At 42.8% G+C, this 18195-nt stretch overlaps 1 protein-coding gene across 1 annotated transcript; it reads left to right on the top strand.

The window, feature by feature from the left end:
* Nucleotides 1–6069: 6069 nt before the first annotated feature.
* Nucleotides 6070–17566, top strand: LOC133210023 (integrator complex subunit 7-like). The gene is made up of 7 exons (XM_061349050.1): nucleotides 6070–6081; nucleotides 6215–6291; nucleotides 6810–6872; nucleotides 14306–14439; nucleotides 14829–14978; nucleotides 15921–16114; nucleotides 17444–17566. Exons 1-7 carry the CDS (start codon nucleotides 6070–6072, stop codon nucleotides 17564–17566), a joined length of 753 nt encoding a protein of 250 aa, XP_061205034.1.
* Nucleotides 17567–18195: the final 629 nt, after the last annotated feature.

Genomic DNA, 18195 nt, shown 5'->3' with positions numbered 1-18195 from the left:
GGCCTCCAAAGTGGCTGCCGTTCATTCTGGCACTGACGTGGTTCCATTTGGTGCCACCATGTGCTGCAGCAATTGGAGCTTTCTGCTCTCAGTAGGTAGCAGGGGAACTTACTTGCTTCGTTCTGGGAATACCAGTCTAGTGGAAATGTTTGTGCTGTATGTGTCTGGGTCAGTCAGAAACCACTGCTGGCTTGAGAGCTCTTGGCCTTGGGTTTGCAAGCTCTAAGGCATTTAGAATGCTTAAGTGATCCTGTTAATTTCAAAAGGGCTAAGTATCTGAAAAGCATTTTAATGCTTTTATCTCTAGATGTGTGAGGAACTTAAGATGTCCATTGCCATTTCTTTACATTAAGCCCTCAGAGTTGCACTTATCATTCGTAAAGGAAACATCCAGTTTTCCTAGCGCAGTTCCTAGCAAAATGAGTTCTGAGATGCGAGGAAAGAAAAAGTATCTTTTAGTCTATATGGAGCTGACCTTTCTTTCCACAGTCATCTTCAGGATGTTAGCATGAGGACAGAATATCCTAAAGCAGGCAAGTTCATCTGTGTGCTGTTTGTGGAGAGAAACCAACATCCAGCCAGTCTGTGGTATTTTGTATGTTGCAAGACAACACTAAGGTTTGTCAGTAGAAGAAGTCTGCAGTGATCTGTTTCATCTTTGGCTTTGTTTTGATTTGATTGGCAGTAACATATTTAGCATCTTCTCTCGTAGCTAATGCTAGCAAAGCAGACATGGCTTTACTTCATTTGACTACTTTTTTTTTTTTTCCCCAGCAGGGACTTAAGACCGTTGTTCTCATCTTGTTCAGTATGCTGTTCGTACCCGAGTCCTCTGCCTGGCTTTGCCGAGATTCTTGATTCCTGTGTTCTCTGTATCTCATCTTGTATCTTGTTTCATTGTAGCTCTGTTTGAAGAAAGTTGAAGGATGGAAGAATTCTTGGCTATTGCTCGTTCAGTGTTGCGGCAAACTCTCTTTGTGACGCATCTGTCTTACCACCACTACTTTGAACCTGCTCTGGAGATTTTTATGCCTGTATTGCTGTAAAACTTCTAGCGAGCTCTCTTGCTGCTGTTGAAATTAGGATGAGTGGTGGCAGTTTCTGCGATGCCTGTTCTCAGCGGAGTGGCAAATAAACAGCAGCAGGCCTGTGTTCCATCCTTCCCTTTTGTTTTCTTCTTCTCTGCCTGTCTGTCAGTCTCAAGTAGCTTAACCTGTTTGCTGTTAGTAACTTTATGATGTAAGAGCATCTCTGAACAAGCAACATCAGCTTTTTGGATGTTAGTCTCCTTGACAATCAGACCCTTCCACCCCAGTTATCTTTAGGAAGGACGTGCTGGAATCAGATGCTAAATACAACAGAATGTATTTCTGTCCTATTTCTTCCCCACTCAGCTCAAAACCGGACGACACTGATGTTACTTGGAAGTGTTTTGTTTACAGCTCATCCACTGCCGTGGCGCTGGGGACCTTTTGGGTGAAAACCAGCCCTGCTTTCTGTCTCCCACAGCTGCAAGCAGTCAGCTTGGATGCTGGCTGGCGGTGGGAGCAGTTTCTAGGCCAGTCGTCCAAACAGACTAACAGAGCCTTTTCCGGAGTCTGGGATCCGACTTTGGACTCTGATTTTACACCCTCTCCAACACTTTCTTTTGGCATTGGAAGACCTGAGTGTTTGCCAAGGTCCGTTTGCAATCTGCAGTTTGAAAGATGAGATAGCTTAATGAAACATACTGGAGTATAATGTGTTGAAGGTTAGATCCCATGCTCCAGGAACCCTTTCTGGCTTACAGATCTGTCCTCCACAGATACTAATTGGCAGTGAAAGACTTCAACGTACTTGTCCTCCCTGAGCACCACTCCTTCTCATGCCTCACTGCATGTGGCCTTCTGCTGTGTGTCATCTCTTGCTGTATCTACTATCTGCAGTGCCCTGTTTTAACAGGATGTCCCTCGCTTTTGGCAGTGCTTTGTTTCTGTTGGCTGCAGTTGGCCTAGCTTACATGTTTGCTGTGTCATCAGTTAATATATTAATGCCCTGTTTAAATTTTAATGTATTAAGCTATTTCTGTGGCTTTATAACTTGTGGGTATAAGGCAAGCACTGTCCTTCTCTGTTGTGTTTAATACAGCATTATTTGCAGTTGCAGTTTCAGTCCAGAGGTTCAGTAATCATTAATCTCCTAGCTAGATGCTACACTGCATGCTGACATCCCTTCCAACCTGGGTGATCCTATGGTAATAATTAGTGCCCCAGCCGTTCCATCTTTCTGTGACCATGGAACTTTTCTCTAGAATTACGAGTTGTGAATCTGAAGAAACCAGGTATAGGTTTGGTGCTTAAATCATTAAAACATCACTTGGAGAGAGCCGAAAGTTTTAGGTAAGTTGAACTTCCTGCAAAACAACCACGAAACTGCAAGTTTTAAATACTCAATTAAGCCAGGGTTCTTAGGACTATAAAATAGTTTGGTGCAGGTCATGCATTACCATGTCCAAGTTAACAAGCATGTCACCTATGAAGAAAAGAAGTGGCTATTGTACATCTTTGTGCCAAAATAGTGCTAGAGATGAGATGCTTTTCGTTTTCAGTAACAGTGTATGTGGATAAGTCACAGTAAGTGCGCTTTCCTCTTTAAATCACTGGGGTCGTTTTTAGGGCGAAACAGATGACTTGAAAGGAAGAGCACCACCTTGTGACACCAAGAATAATGCTGCTGTGGTACCTAGGAAAGGAAAGGAGTAGATCTATTTGCATTTATCCTCTGACAGGATTTGTAGAGCTGGGTTTTCTCTTTCATTTGCCTTTTAAATCCTAAGAAGGGAACTGATTTTCTCCAAGGGATGCAAATTCAACCAAACAGCTTTATTTCATCAGTATGAAAAGCTCATTTTGCAATTTAATCTCAAATTTCACTTTTTTAATAGATTCACTTCAGGGGAAAATTGCTGTGAATTCTTAGCAGATTTTAAAAGCGTCGAATAAACTGTCAGGCCTTTAAAACGTAAATATGGTTTTCTTTGGCGGCCTTCTTACCCATTCTTCTTTCAGAAACCGTAAGGAAGGAGAGGGATTTTACAAGCTCTTCTCTTAGGAGCATGCAGGGACCCTCCTGTTTAGGCTCGTGCAGCTAAAGCAATGTATCGGTCAGTGGAGGTAAATGTAACTACATAGATACTCACTAACATGTTGATGAAACGTGTCGTCTCTGTAAACTGGCAGAGTTCATCCCAGGCTGACTTAACTCCAGAGCAGATAAGCCATTAAAGGCAAGGTGCAGATGACAAAACAGTCTGCAAAGACTGAATTGATTACATACACCCTTGTTTCTGTCCACCTCTTTTATCTTGCAGAAGAGCACCCAGAGGGCAAGGGCATTAAATAGAGCTCCAAAAAAAGACAATGACGTTATGCAGAGCAAGTTCGAAGAGACACACGGTGATAAAGCTCTAGCCTTGTGATACTGCAGTTGCTGGACACAGTCATTGTCGTGCTGTGCAGAAGTTGTGTGATGCTCTGAGACCTGGAATAGGAAAAGACATGGTAAGACTGTCTTCCTGCCTCTTGATAGATGCGTATCGCGTAGAAAATGAGGTGTTTAAGTAACTGTTTACTTTGCCCATCACAAATGTGAATTTGAGTCTACAAAGCTGGCTGCCTCAGTCAGCCTCTACCTGGGACGCGTCCTTTGTCAAGCTTTGTGTGTATTTACTCAGTTCAGGAGTAAATATCTCCAAGTACGCTTTCAATAGGACACGACAGACAGTCTGTATTAAATAGTGGCATCTTGAATGGAGGGGTGGAATAGCAGTGAGAAGAACCCCAAGAGACAGTGAGGGCATTCTGTGAGAATGGGATTCCTTAGGCCAGGCTGTGCAAGTGAGGTAAGATTACCCTTAGCTTGGTTATGAGCTAGGCAGGGATTGCAGCAACCAAACCTAAAGCCCAGCACAGCCCATGAGCAAAAGCTCTTCTAGCAGGTCTGCTGGCTTGGGAGACAGAGGAGCAGTGTGAAGGCCTGGAGGGGCATAGCAGATGTCTCTTGGTGGACATGCTCGTGCTCTGGCTCTAACTGGGCAGGTTTCTGAGCCTTTGGGCTGCCTTGCAAACCTGGAGCTCCTGCTCAGAGCTGAGGAAGGGAGATGAATCTGAGTTCTTGCATCCCAAAGGCATGCTTGAAACCCTAAGTGAGTGAGGCATGTAGCTGTCCACGCCTTGTGAGGGCAGTGGGGAGGTGCAAGGATTAACCTGATTGTAAGCCCATGCATTCCAGGAGAGAGTTGGATTCTCTGGATGTAAAGCAGACGAACACACCTGAAAGAGGGAACACCAGTGCAAAACAAGGAACTTGCCATTAAGGGCTGCATGAGGTGGCTCCTGCTCAAGGCAGGCATTCTGCCACCCCGCCAAGTCCATCAGATGTAAGTAAGTAGTAGCAATCGAGTCTGTGTCACACTGGCTGCAGGATGCTCTGCAAGCAAACCGGTTGTGTGGAGAGTGTGAGTTCACGGGCTGATAAAAACCAGCTTTTGTCAGGGCCCATCCTGTGCACGGTGGCTGTATGTGTGGCCTGCAGGAAGGAACAGTTCTCTGAACTGGTGATTCTGTGTATACGTCCCTGAATTTCTGCTTGCACCTAAATGCGCTTTGGAAGGAATTTAACCTCTGAATTTGAAGTACCTTTTTTTTGCCTTTCCTACAGGAGACTGAAGTGGTGAAACCCTGCAGCTTTTAGAGATTTAGGAAGGAACACCATGACCGAACAGGCCTGGTTAAGCAGTTATTTGCCTCTGCAAGCAACTCAGACCTCCCTGTGGTCAGCTGGTGAGAGCACTTGCTGCAAAATCAGGCTTCAGTGACCGATAAACGCACAAATAACTAACTCAGTTGCTGGGGGATAGGTAAGTGTCTTAGGCACTCACAGGCACTGATGTGACTCCTGCACAGAGCTGTCTCCAGTTCTTGTGTGCTCAGCTCTGGGTTTCCCAACAGAGGCTTGCTGCTCGCTGCCTGCACGCTGGAGGGAAGCTGTTGGCTGTCACCTGAGGAAAACCTCTCTGAACTACAGTAAGTAGCAGTAGGGAAATAGCTTACATCAGAGGCTGAAGCTGCCGCATTGTTACGCTCATTAACCGCATCAGGCAGATGTCTTTGCTGGCATGGCTGATGCCCAGACTGCTTTCATCAGCCCTGGTCTGCAGTGCCAGCAGCAGCCTCTGTGCTCGAGTACAAGGCAGGCAAACCGGACCGGTGTGCTCTGCTGCATGAAAGGGCTGTGGCTGACACCACCCTTAGAGCTGGAGGTGTGGCCCAAATGCAGTTCCCAGCGCCGGGGCTCAGAAGTGCTCCAGATTGTGCAGATCAGAGACTGGTGGGAGGAGGGAGGAAATGAGCAGAGAGTTTTAAAGCAGGCCATGTAGCACAGATGGGGTATGGGTGAGCACAAAATATCTTTAAAGAGGTGCAGTCTGATAAGCTAGCATCTCCTGTGGCTGCTGGAAATGCTTTACGGTGGGGTAGATAAGGTGGCAGCAGCATGCAGCTGTGAGAAAAGGATGGAGATGGCTGTAAAACAGCATCTTTCTGCTGCTGGAGGACCAGGAACAGTCTGGGGCTCAACGGATGAGGTGTGCAGTACTGTGGCTGGCGTGTGTCCTGCTTTCGCCCCCATCATAGACTGGGGAGAACTGGGCAGTAGCCGTCTGTAGTCAGTAAAGATCAATTGCTACAGAGAGCAATTGATTCTACTACCTTAGATAACCGTCCTAGAATGATATGAAAAGTATGTATCCTCTCAAAGTACCTAATTTTCTTCACTTACTGGAGAAGGAAGCTAACTTACTAGCTTAGACCAGGTACTCACTTTTGGATAGCTAATATTAAATTATATGAATCCTACCAGTGGGTCTAATAAAAACAGGATTTGACAATCAACTCTTTATTTCTAGAAACTTTTAGAGAGGCTGAATTGGAAATGAGATTGTTTTGTATAGGGCAATTGTTTTCCTATTTTTTAAGCATCATTATATATGTGCCTGCTATACTCCAGTGCATCATTTATTCCTCTGCTGCCATGACGGACTTGGTTGGTTGACTTTGCAAAACCTCTTTCTCCATGTCTCTCTTTTCTGAAGGTCAACATTTCAATTTATTGCAGTTTTCTTTTTAGATCAGAATATGATGATGATGATGATGATTTCGGTCATTTCTTTCTGTAGGTATTTCCAGCTTTGGAAGATGACCTAGCAATTGACGCTCCTTTTGAAATTGAACTTGAAGAAATGGCCAGTGACATGTAGGTACTGCAGGTTTAAACTCGGCTCCTCAGATTTCTGTCAAAGGTGATGTGTTTGTGCCATTAGCGATTAAATCTTTTTCAAGTTTGCATGACTTTTAGAGCTCATACGTTGCAGATGGAAAACCTCATCTTCCTATTTTAGGGAAGTAGGCTGTTTGCCAAGCCCGTTTTGACCAAGACATTAAATTGTTCATAGCTGTTTCAGCTCATCTGGGCTTTATGTAATCAGTTAACGTTTTCCACATGTGGGCGAAGTCCCAGTCACCTTCTGTGCTTGAGCATATGTGGGATGCTATTCAACCTGTGGGATGTAAATCAGTGGTCTCTGGGTTTGACCTCATCTTTTCAGGAGGACTCTGACACTTCCTTGGTTGAAAGCATTTGTGGGAAAATCATTTATACATTCCCGGGCTTACGGGACTTGAGATTTACCATTTTATGAGAGCATTGCGAGGAGGTCTTTGTGCTACGTTTCTGAGTTCTTTGAGTCATTCATGCTGTTCTGTTTCTGTCAGTTTTACGCTCTCTGTGGTGGCTTTAGCAACAAACACTTTGGACATTCCCAGCACCTACCTGACGTAAATAAATGTCTTTGCTATAGTCTCTCTTTATTTTTTTTTTTTTTTAATTCATGTGTTATTATTATTTTAAGTTTCAAGTGAAACCAAACCTTTTAGTAATCAGTTTCTCTGGGTGTTTTCTCCCAGTTGTAATCACCGTCTGGTCTCTAATCACGAGCTCAATTACCGTGACTGCTAACTGCAATTGCAGGATTAGCTCTTTAGCCTTAAACCAGTCACAAATTCTTCTGGATTTTCACCCTCTGTTTCTTTAAAACTCCTCTCTGAACTGTTTCACTTTTCTGAGTAGGAACATCCTTCTCAAATTAGCCTCATGTGTCTGAGTTTACTGAAAACTCTTTTTTTTTTTCTTTCAGAACTAGCTAGTACTATCATTTTTCTTCTAGGTGTTGTCCTTTTGACTGATGCACTCTGCTTGCGTGGCGGGGGGGGGAGGAGAAGGAGGATACTGAAGTGCTTTCTACCAAGTGTGAGCCAAACTCAGAGTAGCCTTATGATACATGGGCCTTCTCTGAGAGCCATATTGAAGCATCGTCTCCCCACAGTTTCATAGCCTTTTCTCTGGCAATTGAATGTAATTTTTCATGGGGCAACAAGAGGTAATCCTAGCTAGTCAGCCTCACTGTTGCATGCATGAGAACCAGATTACTTTTTTCCTTTAGATAGGTGAAGAAGTGTCACGTTACCAGCCGGCTTTGTAAAACTGGCAGAAGACACCAAAACCTGTTTCAACCATTAGCTGCACTGCATGCATACAAATTTCATACCTTTTACCACCTGGAGAGACCTTTTTCTACCTGTCCTTTCTTTTCTAATTGGCCTTGGTCTCTTAGTCTCCCTTGGGCATCCAGCAGCTAATCAGTGCAATGAGCCTCTGCCTCACTATGCTAATTTCTACTGTTCTCCAGTTGATTTCCTCAAAAATATCTGAGGAACCTGCAGAGGGAAAAAATAAAAAAGAGCACAGTGACAATGGGGTATAAAACATGGGGCTGCAGAAGGACAGGCCAGGAAATTTGTCACTACATGGTCATCCATGCGTGGAGACCTCATAGCAGCCTTCCAGTATCTGAAGGGGGCCTACAGGGATGCTGGGGAGGGACTCTTCATTAGGGACTGTAGTGACAGGACAAGGGGTAACAGGTCCAAACTTAGACAGGGGAAGTTTAGATTAGATGTAAGGAGGAAATTCTTTCCTGTTAGGGTGGTCAGGCACTGGAATAGGTTGCCCAGGGAGGCTGTGAATGCTCCATCCCTGGCAGTGTTCAAGGCCAGGTTGGACGAGGCCTTGGGTAATACGGTTTAGAGCGAGGTGTCCCTGCCCATGGCAGGGGGGTTGGAACTTGATGATCTTAAGGTCCTTTCCAACCCTAACTATTCTATGATTCTGTGTACCTGGGTGTAAAATGTGATTCCTTTCTATAAGCAATGGAGCAGTCTAGCACAGACCAAGCAGAAAACTGGAAGCTTTGCCTATGTTGGGATGGGCTTAAAAACCTGATAAAGGATTTATCATTACTTCAGCAACTTTAAGTGATGTAATAGCACAAAGGTTTCTTCCTTCTTCTCTTTTTAGACTTCTCTGCAATTGCGTACGTTTCATTGGCAGACCTCCTTTCTATGAGGCAAAACGTATAGCGTGTACGGAGAAACATCACCTAGATTTGGGAGATAAAGCGTAAGAACACATTGCTCCCTTTCAGTGATTCATGAAACTGAACCCTTACTCTCTGAGGACCTCAGGCGCGCGAGCTGCAGGAAGGAGCAAGATTTACCATACGCTGATGACTGCACAATTGTTTTGATTTTCCTTGAAAGTAATAATTGCAGTCAAGACAGCCAAAAAAGCTCTTTCAAGACCACTTAGGTGAATCAAGGTGAAAAAATCCAAAGGGGATTAATTCAGCTGGAGAAGGACTACCAGCAAACCCAAAATACCATACCAGTTGCCTCAGGAAAGCACAATTGGCAAGTGTTCATTTGCTTATTTCATAAGCAACCTGTTCCAGGAATTCTTCAGCAGTATTTCTATTTGAAACACTTGTATTACTTTTTGCTTGTTTCCTCTACCTCTCTTTTTTCTGTGAAAGTGACAGCATTTTCTTTGTCAAGCGTCAAGAAAAATATCTTGGCATCTGCTGGGAGAAAAGTTATCTCAAGGAGCGTCAATTCATTCAAGAGTAGACATAGGCTTTGTGTTCTGCGTAGCTGATTTTTTTTTATCCTTGTTGCTTATAAAAGTTTAATATAGACTATCAAATTCTGCAGTAATGCAGAACAACCGCCAAACAGGTTGCCAGAGTTGCACATTAACCCTCATCCTGATCCCTCCTCCAGCTTTGACATCAGGTTGTTGTCTTCTGTTTCTCTACCTTCCTCCTTCTGGGAGACCGGGCAAAATTCCTGTCTTAGATTTCTGTTCAGATCTGAATGGAAAGTCAACACCTTGCCTCCTTGTAGGGTGAGATAAATAGTACAGGGGCTACTACGAACTACCCATTCGGAATGGTGCCTGCCTTGCTGAGGGTTGTGTTTATGTACCCACTCTTCCAAAGTCTCCCAGAAGTGAACAGAATCAGAAAGCCTCCAAGAGAATTTACTGGACCACAAAGAAATAAAGTGCTTGCTTGGCTGTGTCTTCTCATGCACAGAACATTGATCTGATAGAATGCTTCTGGGGATAGGTGAGGAGGAAGACCAAGCAGCTAGCTGAGGGAATAAAACCCCATCACAGCACTGCAATCACCCCTCACTCTGTGGTAATGTGCCCAGTGGATAGATTTGGATTTTTCCTTTGCTCTCAGGTGGCCTCGTTAAGGCCCTGAGGGCATCAGTAAGCCTTAATGACCCTAAGCAGCCTCACCTGTGCATTGAACCACACCCAGGAGCCCTATTTAAACCCAGCTGTCTGCCTTTGCTTTCTGTGTGGGCTTTGTTGGGGGAAGGCTGCTCTTGAGCTCTGTTTGTGCCTGTGAAGTTTCTTATTCTGGACTTCAAGCTATAGCCTGACTGCCTGGCTTGACCATGTGGGACTGGTGTGCCCTGTGCTCTGCTGTATGTGTCACTTCACTTGGAAGTGGCATTTAATTGCAATGTTTCAGGTCAAGCTTGTGGGGGGGGTCTTGCTGAGGCTGCCACAACTCCCAGTTTGACTGCGAGTTAACCAGCTAATTGGAGAGACATGGAGAGATGTCCATCGAAAGAGGATAAGAGGCTTCTAAAACAGGAGGTGGAGAAAGAGTTCTCCATTCACAATCCATTAAGAGGAGCTTCAGCCAATCTCAAGCAGTCATTTCTAATGCAGCTAAAGCAAGGTAAAGGGTTGAGCTTTATTGCTTTTACTAATAAGACTTTACTTTTTAAAGCAGTATGCCGAACATATGTAAATGCTTCTATGTATATTTGCAAATATAACTTCTATTGATGCATCTCAAATGCATCTGAAAGCTATTTTGTGTGTCTGTGTGCTCTGGTGTTCCTCAGGGTTGGTACAGCTACCAGGTGCTAAAAGCCCTTCAGAGTAAGACTTAGCAGGAGCTGTGAGGGTACTGAAAGCAAACATACAGATACTAATCAAGCTTTCTACGGGTCTCAGTAACTGAGCAAGTATTACTGTGTGTGCACAGCTACACAATACTGCACGTTCTCGGTTTGGCTTGGAAAAGACATCTTTGCATGGTGTTTGTCTCCTCAGGTGAGCTACAGGCCTGCCAGAGCTGGTTGAACCTGTGATGCAGGTGTTGCTCCATCTTCTTCAGCCTGGTGAGGTTTCCCTTACCTTTCCTCAGGGCAGTGAGTGAATCCTTCTGTCTGGGAGGCTACAGCTGTGTCTAACCCTGTTTCTATGCTGGCTGGGGAGGGAATGCCTTATGGAAAGGAAGTGTACCTGTGTGGTGGTAATGATTATGTTGCTAAAGAGGTGCTTAAGACTATATAGCAGTGATGCTAGATTTTCTGTATTGAGACCCTTTGTTGTATGTCTATCATGTAGTTAAAAAGCATGTCTTGTGATTATTTGTATATGTACAGCTGTTTAAAGTTAGTCCTTGTTACATTAGGCTATTTTGTACTTCTGCATTGGTTCTGGGTAACTTGGACTTTCTATCGAATTGATTTTGGCCCAGGTTCCCAGGGTTAGTCATGAAACTGAGTTCTCACAGGACTGGGGCTCCTGAAATATTTTTCTGAGTCTTTGTGCCTGTGAGCATAACCTGCACACAGCATGGGATTCCCAGCTTCTAGAAACAAGTGCTGGAGGATTAGCCTGTGAAGTTACGAGGAGAGAGAGGAAACAATGCCCAAATGCTAGCTACTTTTACATTTGGTTCTAACTGTGCATGTGATTAGAAATTAACAATTTACTGAGCTTCTGTTTTTCACTGCTGAGAAGGTCAGAGGCAGATAGCAGTTTTCTTGAATTTAGTACTTGTCAGAGGCTTTTACACAATTCAGTATTTGTCCCTTTTTTTAATCCAGGGAAGGAAGCTGAGCAGTTTCCTTGACCTTCAGCTTCTGAGCTGCATTTTTCCTTATCAGGACAAAACCTTTAAATCACTCCCAGCCTAGTAGAAGATAAACAAACACAGGGTTTAATTTCTATACTTAACTGTTGCACACATCACTTGAAAAGTTCATGATCTCACTTTAAGAGACTTGCTTATCTCTGTGGGGGTGGCAGTTTTCCTCCCTGCATGGAGAGGTTCCCTTAGGGTGAAAAGAGGGGAAATTTTAATGGGTTACCGAAGGATCTCTCTAAATTCTTGATTACTTCCCATTTTGGGTATGTAATATCTACTAGAGTTATTAATCTTAATCACTTGACGTTTCTAGGTCTTCCTTGAAGACAGAGAGCTGAGTTGGAGTTTTTTGTGAGTTGTCATGCTAACTGTTTGGTGATTGTTTTTCACAGACATGTCTATGAGTTACTGTCAGCATAGTGGCTGCCTAGTTTCTTCCTTAGGGCGATGCAATGAAGTGTAGCATGTTCTAGAAAGTCTATGTGTAGGATGCATGGATTTTGATGGCTGCTGCAGGAGAGGAGTATTTGTTGTTACTGTGGAAATGTGTTGCTGGGTTATATATTTGCTTTAGTTTGGAGTGTTTTCATCTGGAGAAAGCAGGTTGTAGGCTTGGAATAAGAATTTGGCAAAGATGGAGAGACAGGAGTGCAAATGCTAAGTGAAAAGAGCAGAACCTAACGGGTGGTACCTGTTAAATAATATTCTGTAGTGGTGCCAGGTGAGGGCAGTGTAATGGTCAGGTCTTCTATGCTTGAGCTTTCTAGGATGTATCATGCTCTATCTGTGCTCTCCTGGCAATATGTTCTACTTTGGCTCTTAACGTCTTCAACATTTATGTGAGTACCTTTTTTAATTTTCTACCCAGTTATAGTGGATGATTAAATAAAAGCTGTTATCACTCTTTAGCAATCTTACCTCTCAACACCATTATGGCAAGAGCACTACTATAAACCTTAATCCTTCTCTTTCATGCCAGCTTCATGTTGGAAGAGTTACTGTCCCAGAGCCTGTACTGAATTTATGCCAGAGCACGAAACTCTAGATAAACTACTAGTACTAGCCACAGAAACTGAAATCATGAACACTCCCCAGTGATGCTTAATCAAATCTGCCTTAAGGAAGCTGTGGTAGAAAAATAATGTTTGAGAGGAGAAGTTAACAATGATGGTTTCTGAGGTGTATGGATAGCTTTCAGCTTTGGTTACTGTAAAATGAAATAAATAAATGGATGTGCATCAGCCTTTCCATAAGGAGTGTGATCAGATCCTTGCCTTGTTAATCGCAGTACTTGGGTGCCGAAGCTTTGTTGAGAAACGGGGAGAAGGTTCTTCCTGTGTATCAGACAGTGGCCTTTAACATAAAACTTGCTATTTTAGTATGAATATTGGAGGCAGCAATCTTAAATTTGCTTTCAGATGACATTTATGAGCTAAACTCAATTGAAAGCTGACACTGAGAGAACTTGTCTTTAGACTCTGGTTTTTGTGTAGTTTTGCATGCAGCCAGGTCTTGGTATAAACTGGGGAAAAATCTTTTGTTTGAACTTTCTAGTGCTTAAGTTTTTATTAACTTTTCCTCTGTAATTCTCAATATGCTTCTATTATAATTCTCAATATGTTTTGATAGCATTCAGGGAATAAAAGGTAAGGCTGCTGTGGCTAATTTAATGCCTGTAAATTCCTTGCAGATGAGCAAGGAAGGAATGCGTAGTCTTTTGGGAGGGAGAGGGGGGAAACATAAGCCTCCTTATATAAAAGCAGTAGTTGAAATGCTGTTCAAATACATTAATTAATTAGGAGTTGCATTTTCCATCTAAATAAACAGATTAATTCATAGCATTTTATGCAGATGAACAAAGTAAAATAGACCTGTGACCAAAATAATCAGGCCACGATTATTTCCATGTTCTTGTCTTCATGTTATATTTGGGGATGGAAGAGTTCTAGCAAGTCTTCTTTTTTTTTTTCCTCTGAAATATTTATCTCAATAAGAAGAATCACATATAGGAGACCAGTTCAGCGAGGAACAGAAACTGATGCATAATCTTAAATTCATGCTCAGTTTCAATGTCTTATTGAATACTTACAGTCCCCTTTTGCACAAACTGATGTGTGAATTTCAAGTTAGTTTGACCAAAATGGAATCGTGTAGAAAGCTGTGCAGAACCCAGCCTTTATTTTTTACTTTGCAGTGTGAAATTTTTTCTTCTAATGGATTGTGCCTTGAAACTGAATTCAGAATGCTTTGAACAAAGCTTAGATAATCTCATTATTAGGGTGCACTTCAGCATTAAATCTCTTGTGTTGATACCAGAGCTTGAATGTAAAAGCCCCTTAAAAAAACTTGTTCTGAGTGCCATAGTGGGATGTTTCTCACTGCGCCCATTTCAAGGTGAAAGGTATCAAATTGTAATTCATGTTTTATTAAACCACTGCTATAACCCACATGACAAAACTTGTTAACTTTTAATTATATGCCTGCTTTTAGCGTTATTGCTCTCTGCAAATGCCTGACAGGAGGATGGAGCTGCCCCAGGGCAGGTGTAGGTGGAGCTGAGGAACAATTCCTTCCCCAGAGAGTGCTCAGGCATTGGAACAGGCTGCCCAGGGCAGGGCTGCAGTCACCATCCCTGCAAGTGTTCACACAGCGTGGAGACGAGGCCTCAGTGCCATGGGTCAGTGGTGGCCTTGGCAGGGCTGGGGAACGGTTGGACTGGGTGAGCTTAAAGGGCTTTTCCAACCTGGTTGATTCTGTGATTCTGTTTGTGCTCATCCACATCTATTACAGAAACTAATGTATTTGTATCAAAATAGTCTTTTAACCAGTTGTCCTTCTCAGTTTCTATTTGGTTTCATCTTGCATTTCTCCACGATCACTGTTCTTCCTGATTTTTCTGTGATCTCTCTGTAGGATGTTGGGCAGCATGGCATCTATCATTCCAGAAAGGAAGGATACACATCACAGTATTCGTCAAAGTTTGGATTCCCATGATAATGTGGAATTCGAAGCTGCAATATTTGCTGCTGCCAATTTTTCTGCACAAAGTAAGATGTCATTTCTGTTTTCAGTTTTTCATATCACAGAGAATGGAAACTCCATTAGCACTGGCATTCACAAACCTTTGGTAGTGCCAACCGTGTAATTTTTAGCAAAACATTTAATTGTGTGGAATAACAATATTGTAAAGAAATCTGAGCACAAGTTTAACAGATACTTCTTTTTTTTCTAAAATAGTAATGGAAAGCACATAACTATGGGAATGCAAAGTGGAATAGCAGCTTTAATCAATGATTATTTTACATAAATCGTATTCTGGAACAAAACATAGTGCTACTTGTCACTTTGACATGTTCTTAGAAGCTTGCATTTGATCATGCCCGTGTGCAGGGTTTCTAAAAGAACCTAGATCTTGGCAAGGGCTCTTTTGTGAAAGCTTTTATTGTTAAAGCACAGTGTTTGGTAGTTCAATTGAGTTTAATTTGTAATGATTTTCCTATTGTATTTATCTCACCTAATACTTTGTCTTTTCTCTACAGGGATTTTGCTGCTGGCATATGTAATAAAATCAGTGAGATGATACAAGGTACGTGTGTATATTAAGTGATAAAAGGGAAAACCTGATTTCTCTGAGAATTCTTTATTACCTTTATGTAAATATTAGACGCTGTTGCCCTTATCCTCCAATGGTTCCTGGTTTTAAATTAAATTAGCTAACCATTAATCTAATGCCTGGCTCTTACATCCTCTTAAAATCTAAGTTCTCAAAACACCTGTTTGGTAAAGAGTGAAAGCTCATCTATAGCATGATGAATAAACTTGCATAGCCTAGCACAGGTTGCTTCAGGTAAGTTAATCATAGAATCATTGAATGGTTTGAATTAGAAAGGACCTTAAGATCACCCAGTTCCAGCCCCCTGCTATGGGCAGGGAAACCTCACCCTAGAGCAGGATGCTCCAAGCCCCTTGTGTCCAACCTGGCCTTGAGCACTGCCAGGGATGGGGCAGCCACAGCTTCTCTGGGCACCCTGTGCCAGCACCTCAGTACCTGCACAGTAAAGAAATTCTTTAGATCTAACCTGAACTTCACCTGTTCAAGTTTAAACCCGTCACCCCTTGACCTGTTGCTGCAGTCCCTGCTAAATCCTGTTAGCCTCCTTCAGATACTGGAAGCTGCTCTGAGGTCTCCACGCAGCTTCTCTTTTCCAGGCTGAACAGCCCCAGTGTTCTCAGCCTGTCTCCATAAAGGAGGTGCTGCAGCCCCTGAGCATCCTTGTGGCCTCCTCTGGACTTGTTCTAACAGCTCCATGTCCTCTTTATGTTGACACCAGATGTGTGTTACGTACAATGAAGCAAGGAATAGTCTTCTCCAAGAACCGTGGAAGTGCTTGGTACGGCTGTCCTTATGCTGGTAGATCAGTTATTGGGCGATCAGCAGTGGTAGCAATGCAGACTTAGTTGTGCCTCAGTAGTGCCAAAAGCCAGTACATAGGACTAACACTGCCTGTGTTTCTCTTCCCTGTTGCAGGTTTGGCCACACCTGTGGACTTGAAGTTGATCCCTATTCTACAGCACATGCATCATGATGCTAGCCTGGCCTCCAGCTCCCGGCAGCTGCTCCAGCAGCCGGTAACATCATATCCCTCTACCAAGATGGTCACTGTTACTCTGCACACTTTTACTCTGCTTGCTGCTGCTTCTTTGGTTGACATTCCTAAGCAGGTAATTCTTCCTAATTACATCTTTCAACTTAAAGTACATTTAAAAGACCTCAGATTCTAGCTGATGCTGAAAATAAGAACTTTACCTGTAGAACCCAGGCTTCCCTTCTCACTACTGTGCATTCTCTCAGGTCCTGGGTGTGTGTTTTGCCTTCCTTGCGTGCAAGCAAAGGAATATTTCAGTAGCAAAGAGCGCATTTTAAAAATGTATTTCTTGAAGAACCCTGAGGAGGTTGAATCTGTTCCTATAATTTAGGGCTACAAACCAAGGTTGTGGGAAAACAGTGATAGAAAAATACAATACTTCTGTGTTCTGATAATATGCTTTGCTGACATGATTTATGTAGCAGGTCTGAACACAGTGACATTTGAGACTAACTGTTCCTTCTAGTCATGAAAGTCACTGCTTTTTTTCCATCCTGTACAGCTGTGAAAGGCTGGTGTCTGTTACTGTTAAATCAGTGACATTGATCTGTCTGAAACTTCTTTTTTGATGTGGCTGATTTCTGTATTTCAGAGGATGTTTCAACAGTACCTAATTTAAGCCAACTGAAATAACATTAGAACACTCTACAGGCTTTTCTGGGTTTTTCTATGGGTAAAAAAGTGGTGATTTATTACCTTTATGAGGTAAGAGTGGTGATTTAGGCTGTATTTCTGTAACAGAACAGCCAGTGCTGCTTAAAAGTGATACAGCCAGGGTGGGGATGGTAAGCAAAACCATGGCCAGCACATTCATGCTTTTTCATGTGCTGGCTATTCCATCTTTCCATCTCTGTGAAGTTCCAGGAAAAGAACACCACAAGGGGCATGCAGTTAAGTGTCATTTAATTTGAGGTCAAGGCTTCAAAGGGGGTGGGTAGGAGTTGGGTGTGATTTGGTTTCAGGGGTTGTTTTTGACAACTACATAGAAGATGTCTGTGTTGCTGTCTGTTACCTGCAGCCACCCAAATTTGCTTCAAATCCCAGAGTAGTTGCTAGGAGCATTATCACAACAGTATAAGGTTTTTTACTGAGCTTCTTGGAGATACTTTATGATAGTTCTGAGAGTGTCAAAACAGCTTTCAAGGCTTCTCAGGTATGCGGTGTGAGAGAAGATAGAGAAGGATGTTCGAACAAGCAGAGCAGCATGGGAGAAATCAGCTGTCAGACTATTTTAGCTTGCCGTGGCATTACAGCCTGAGCAGTGGCTTTTCCATGTGGTGAGCAATTGGACAGATATGGCAAGTTAGTTTTGGCTGAGTATGCTCAAAATTCCTTCGCAAGTACCTTTAAAAAGACCTTCCTTCTAGTAGCATCTCTCTTAAACAGTGAATTTACTTTGTTGCAGATCCAGCTTTTGTTGCAGTACTTAAAGAATGACCCCAGGAAGGCTGTGAAGAGGCTTGCAATCCAAGATTTAAAGTTGTTGGCCAATAAGACACTACATACGTGGAGAAAATATTCAGGTTGATGCATTCTTTTAAGCTATAGTTTGTTACGGAAATTTGCAATTAGCTGCAGGATTCTTTCCAGAAGAAGAATTTTGGAGGTAAACAAACTGTTACAAGGCAAAATACTGATGTATGTCTCTAAGACTGGAGAACTGTCTTAACATCTACACCAATATTTGATCAGTGAGAACTGATAGCATTTTTGCAACTGATTTTTAAGTAAGAAATGACTTAGAGTTGGTGTTTCCTAGCATATGAAACCCTCTGTCCTTTTTCTCTAAACCATGTTCTAAGTCTACTACTAAAACAGATGCTTCAGGACATGACTTCTAATTTTGATTTCAGTATAGTCTATTTTGACTCTCAAAACTTCACAGCCAAGTGCAACTAAACTTTGAACAAAGGTAACTCATGGGACTTCCTTCCCTCTAGGTCTTTTCTCCTGCAACTCTTTAGGCACTCTGTGAATCTGCTCTTCACACTCCTTATGACAGCTTGAAGCTGGGCATGCTCTCTGTTCTTTCCGTGTTACTGGGGACCACTGCCATTAAACAGTACGTCATCACTGCCCCAGGTAAGAAAACAAGATCATATGATTATCTTTGGCATTTTGGATGCTTTGACCTGTCTGTCTACTGATAATCAGTTT

The sequence above is a fragment of the Neopsephotus bourkii genome, unplaced genomic scaffold (genome assembly GCF_033783945.1).
Source record: "Neopsephotus bourkii isolate Nb327-2 ecotype Australia unplaced genomic scaffold, CSIRO-AGI_Nbou_v1 NB_384, whole genome shotgun sequence".
Classification (NCBI taxonomy): Eukaryota; Metazoa; Chordata; class Aves; order Psittaciformes; family Psittacidae; genus Neopsephotus; species Neopsephotus bourkii.
Note: the sequence above shows the minus strand (reverse complement) of the source record. Positions and strands in the feature narration are given on the sequence as shown.

Bases quoted from the DNA above. Each gene is read 5' to 3' on its own strand.
- LOC133210023 (XM_061349050.1), top strand. The intron at 6,292-6,809 runs GTAGGTACTGCA...TGTTTCTGTCAG, and splicing joins GAAGAAATGGCCAGTGACAT to TTTTACGCTCTCTGTGGTGG. The intron at 6,873-14,305 runs GTAAATAAATGT...ATCTCTCTGTAG, and splicing joins ATTCCCAGCACCTACCTGAC to GATGTTGGGCAGCATGGCAT.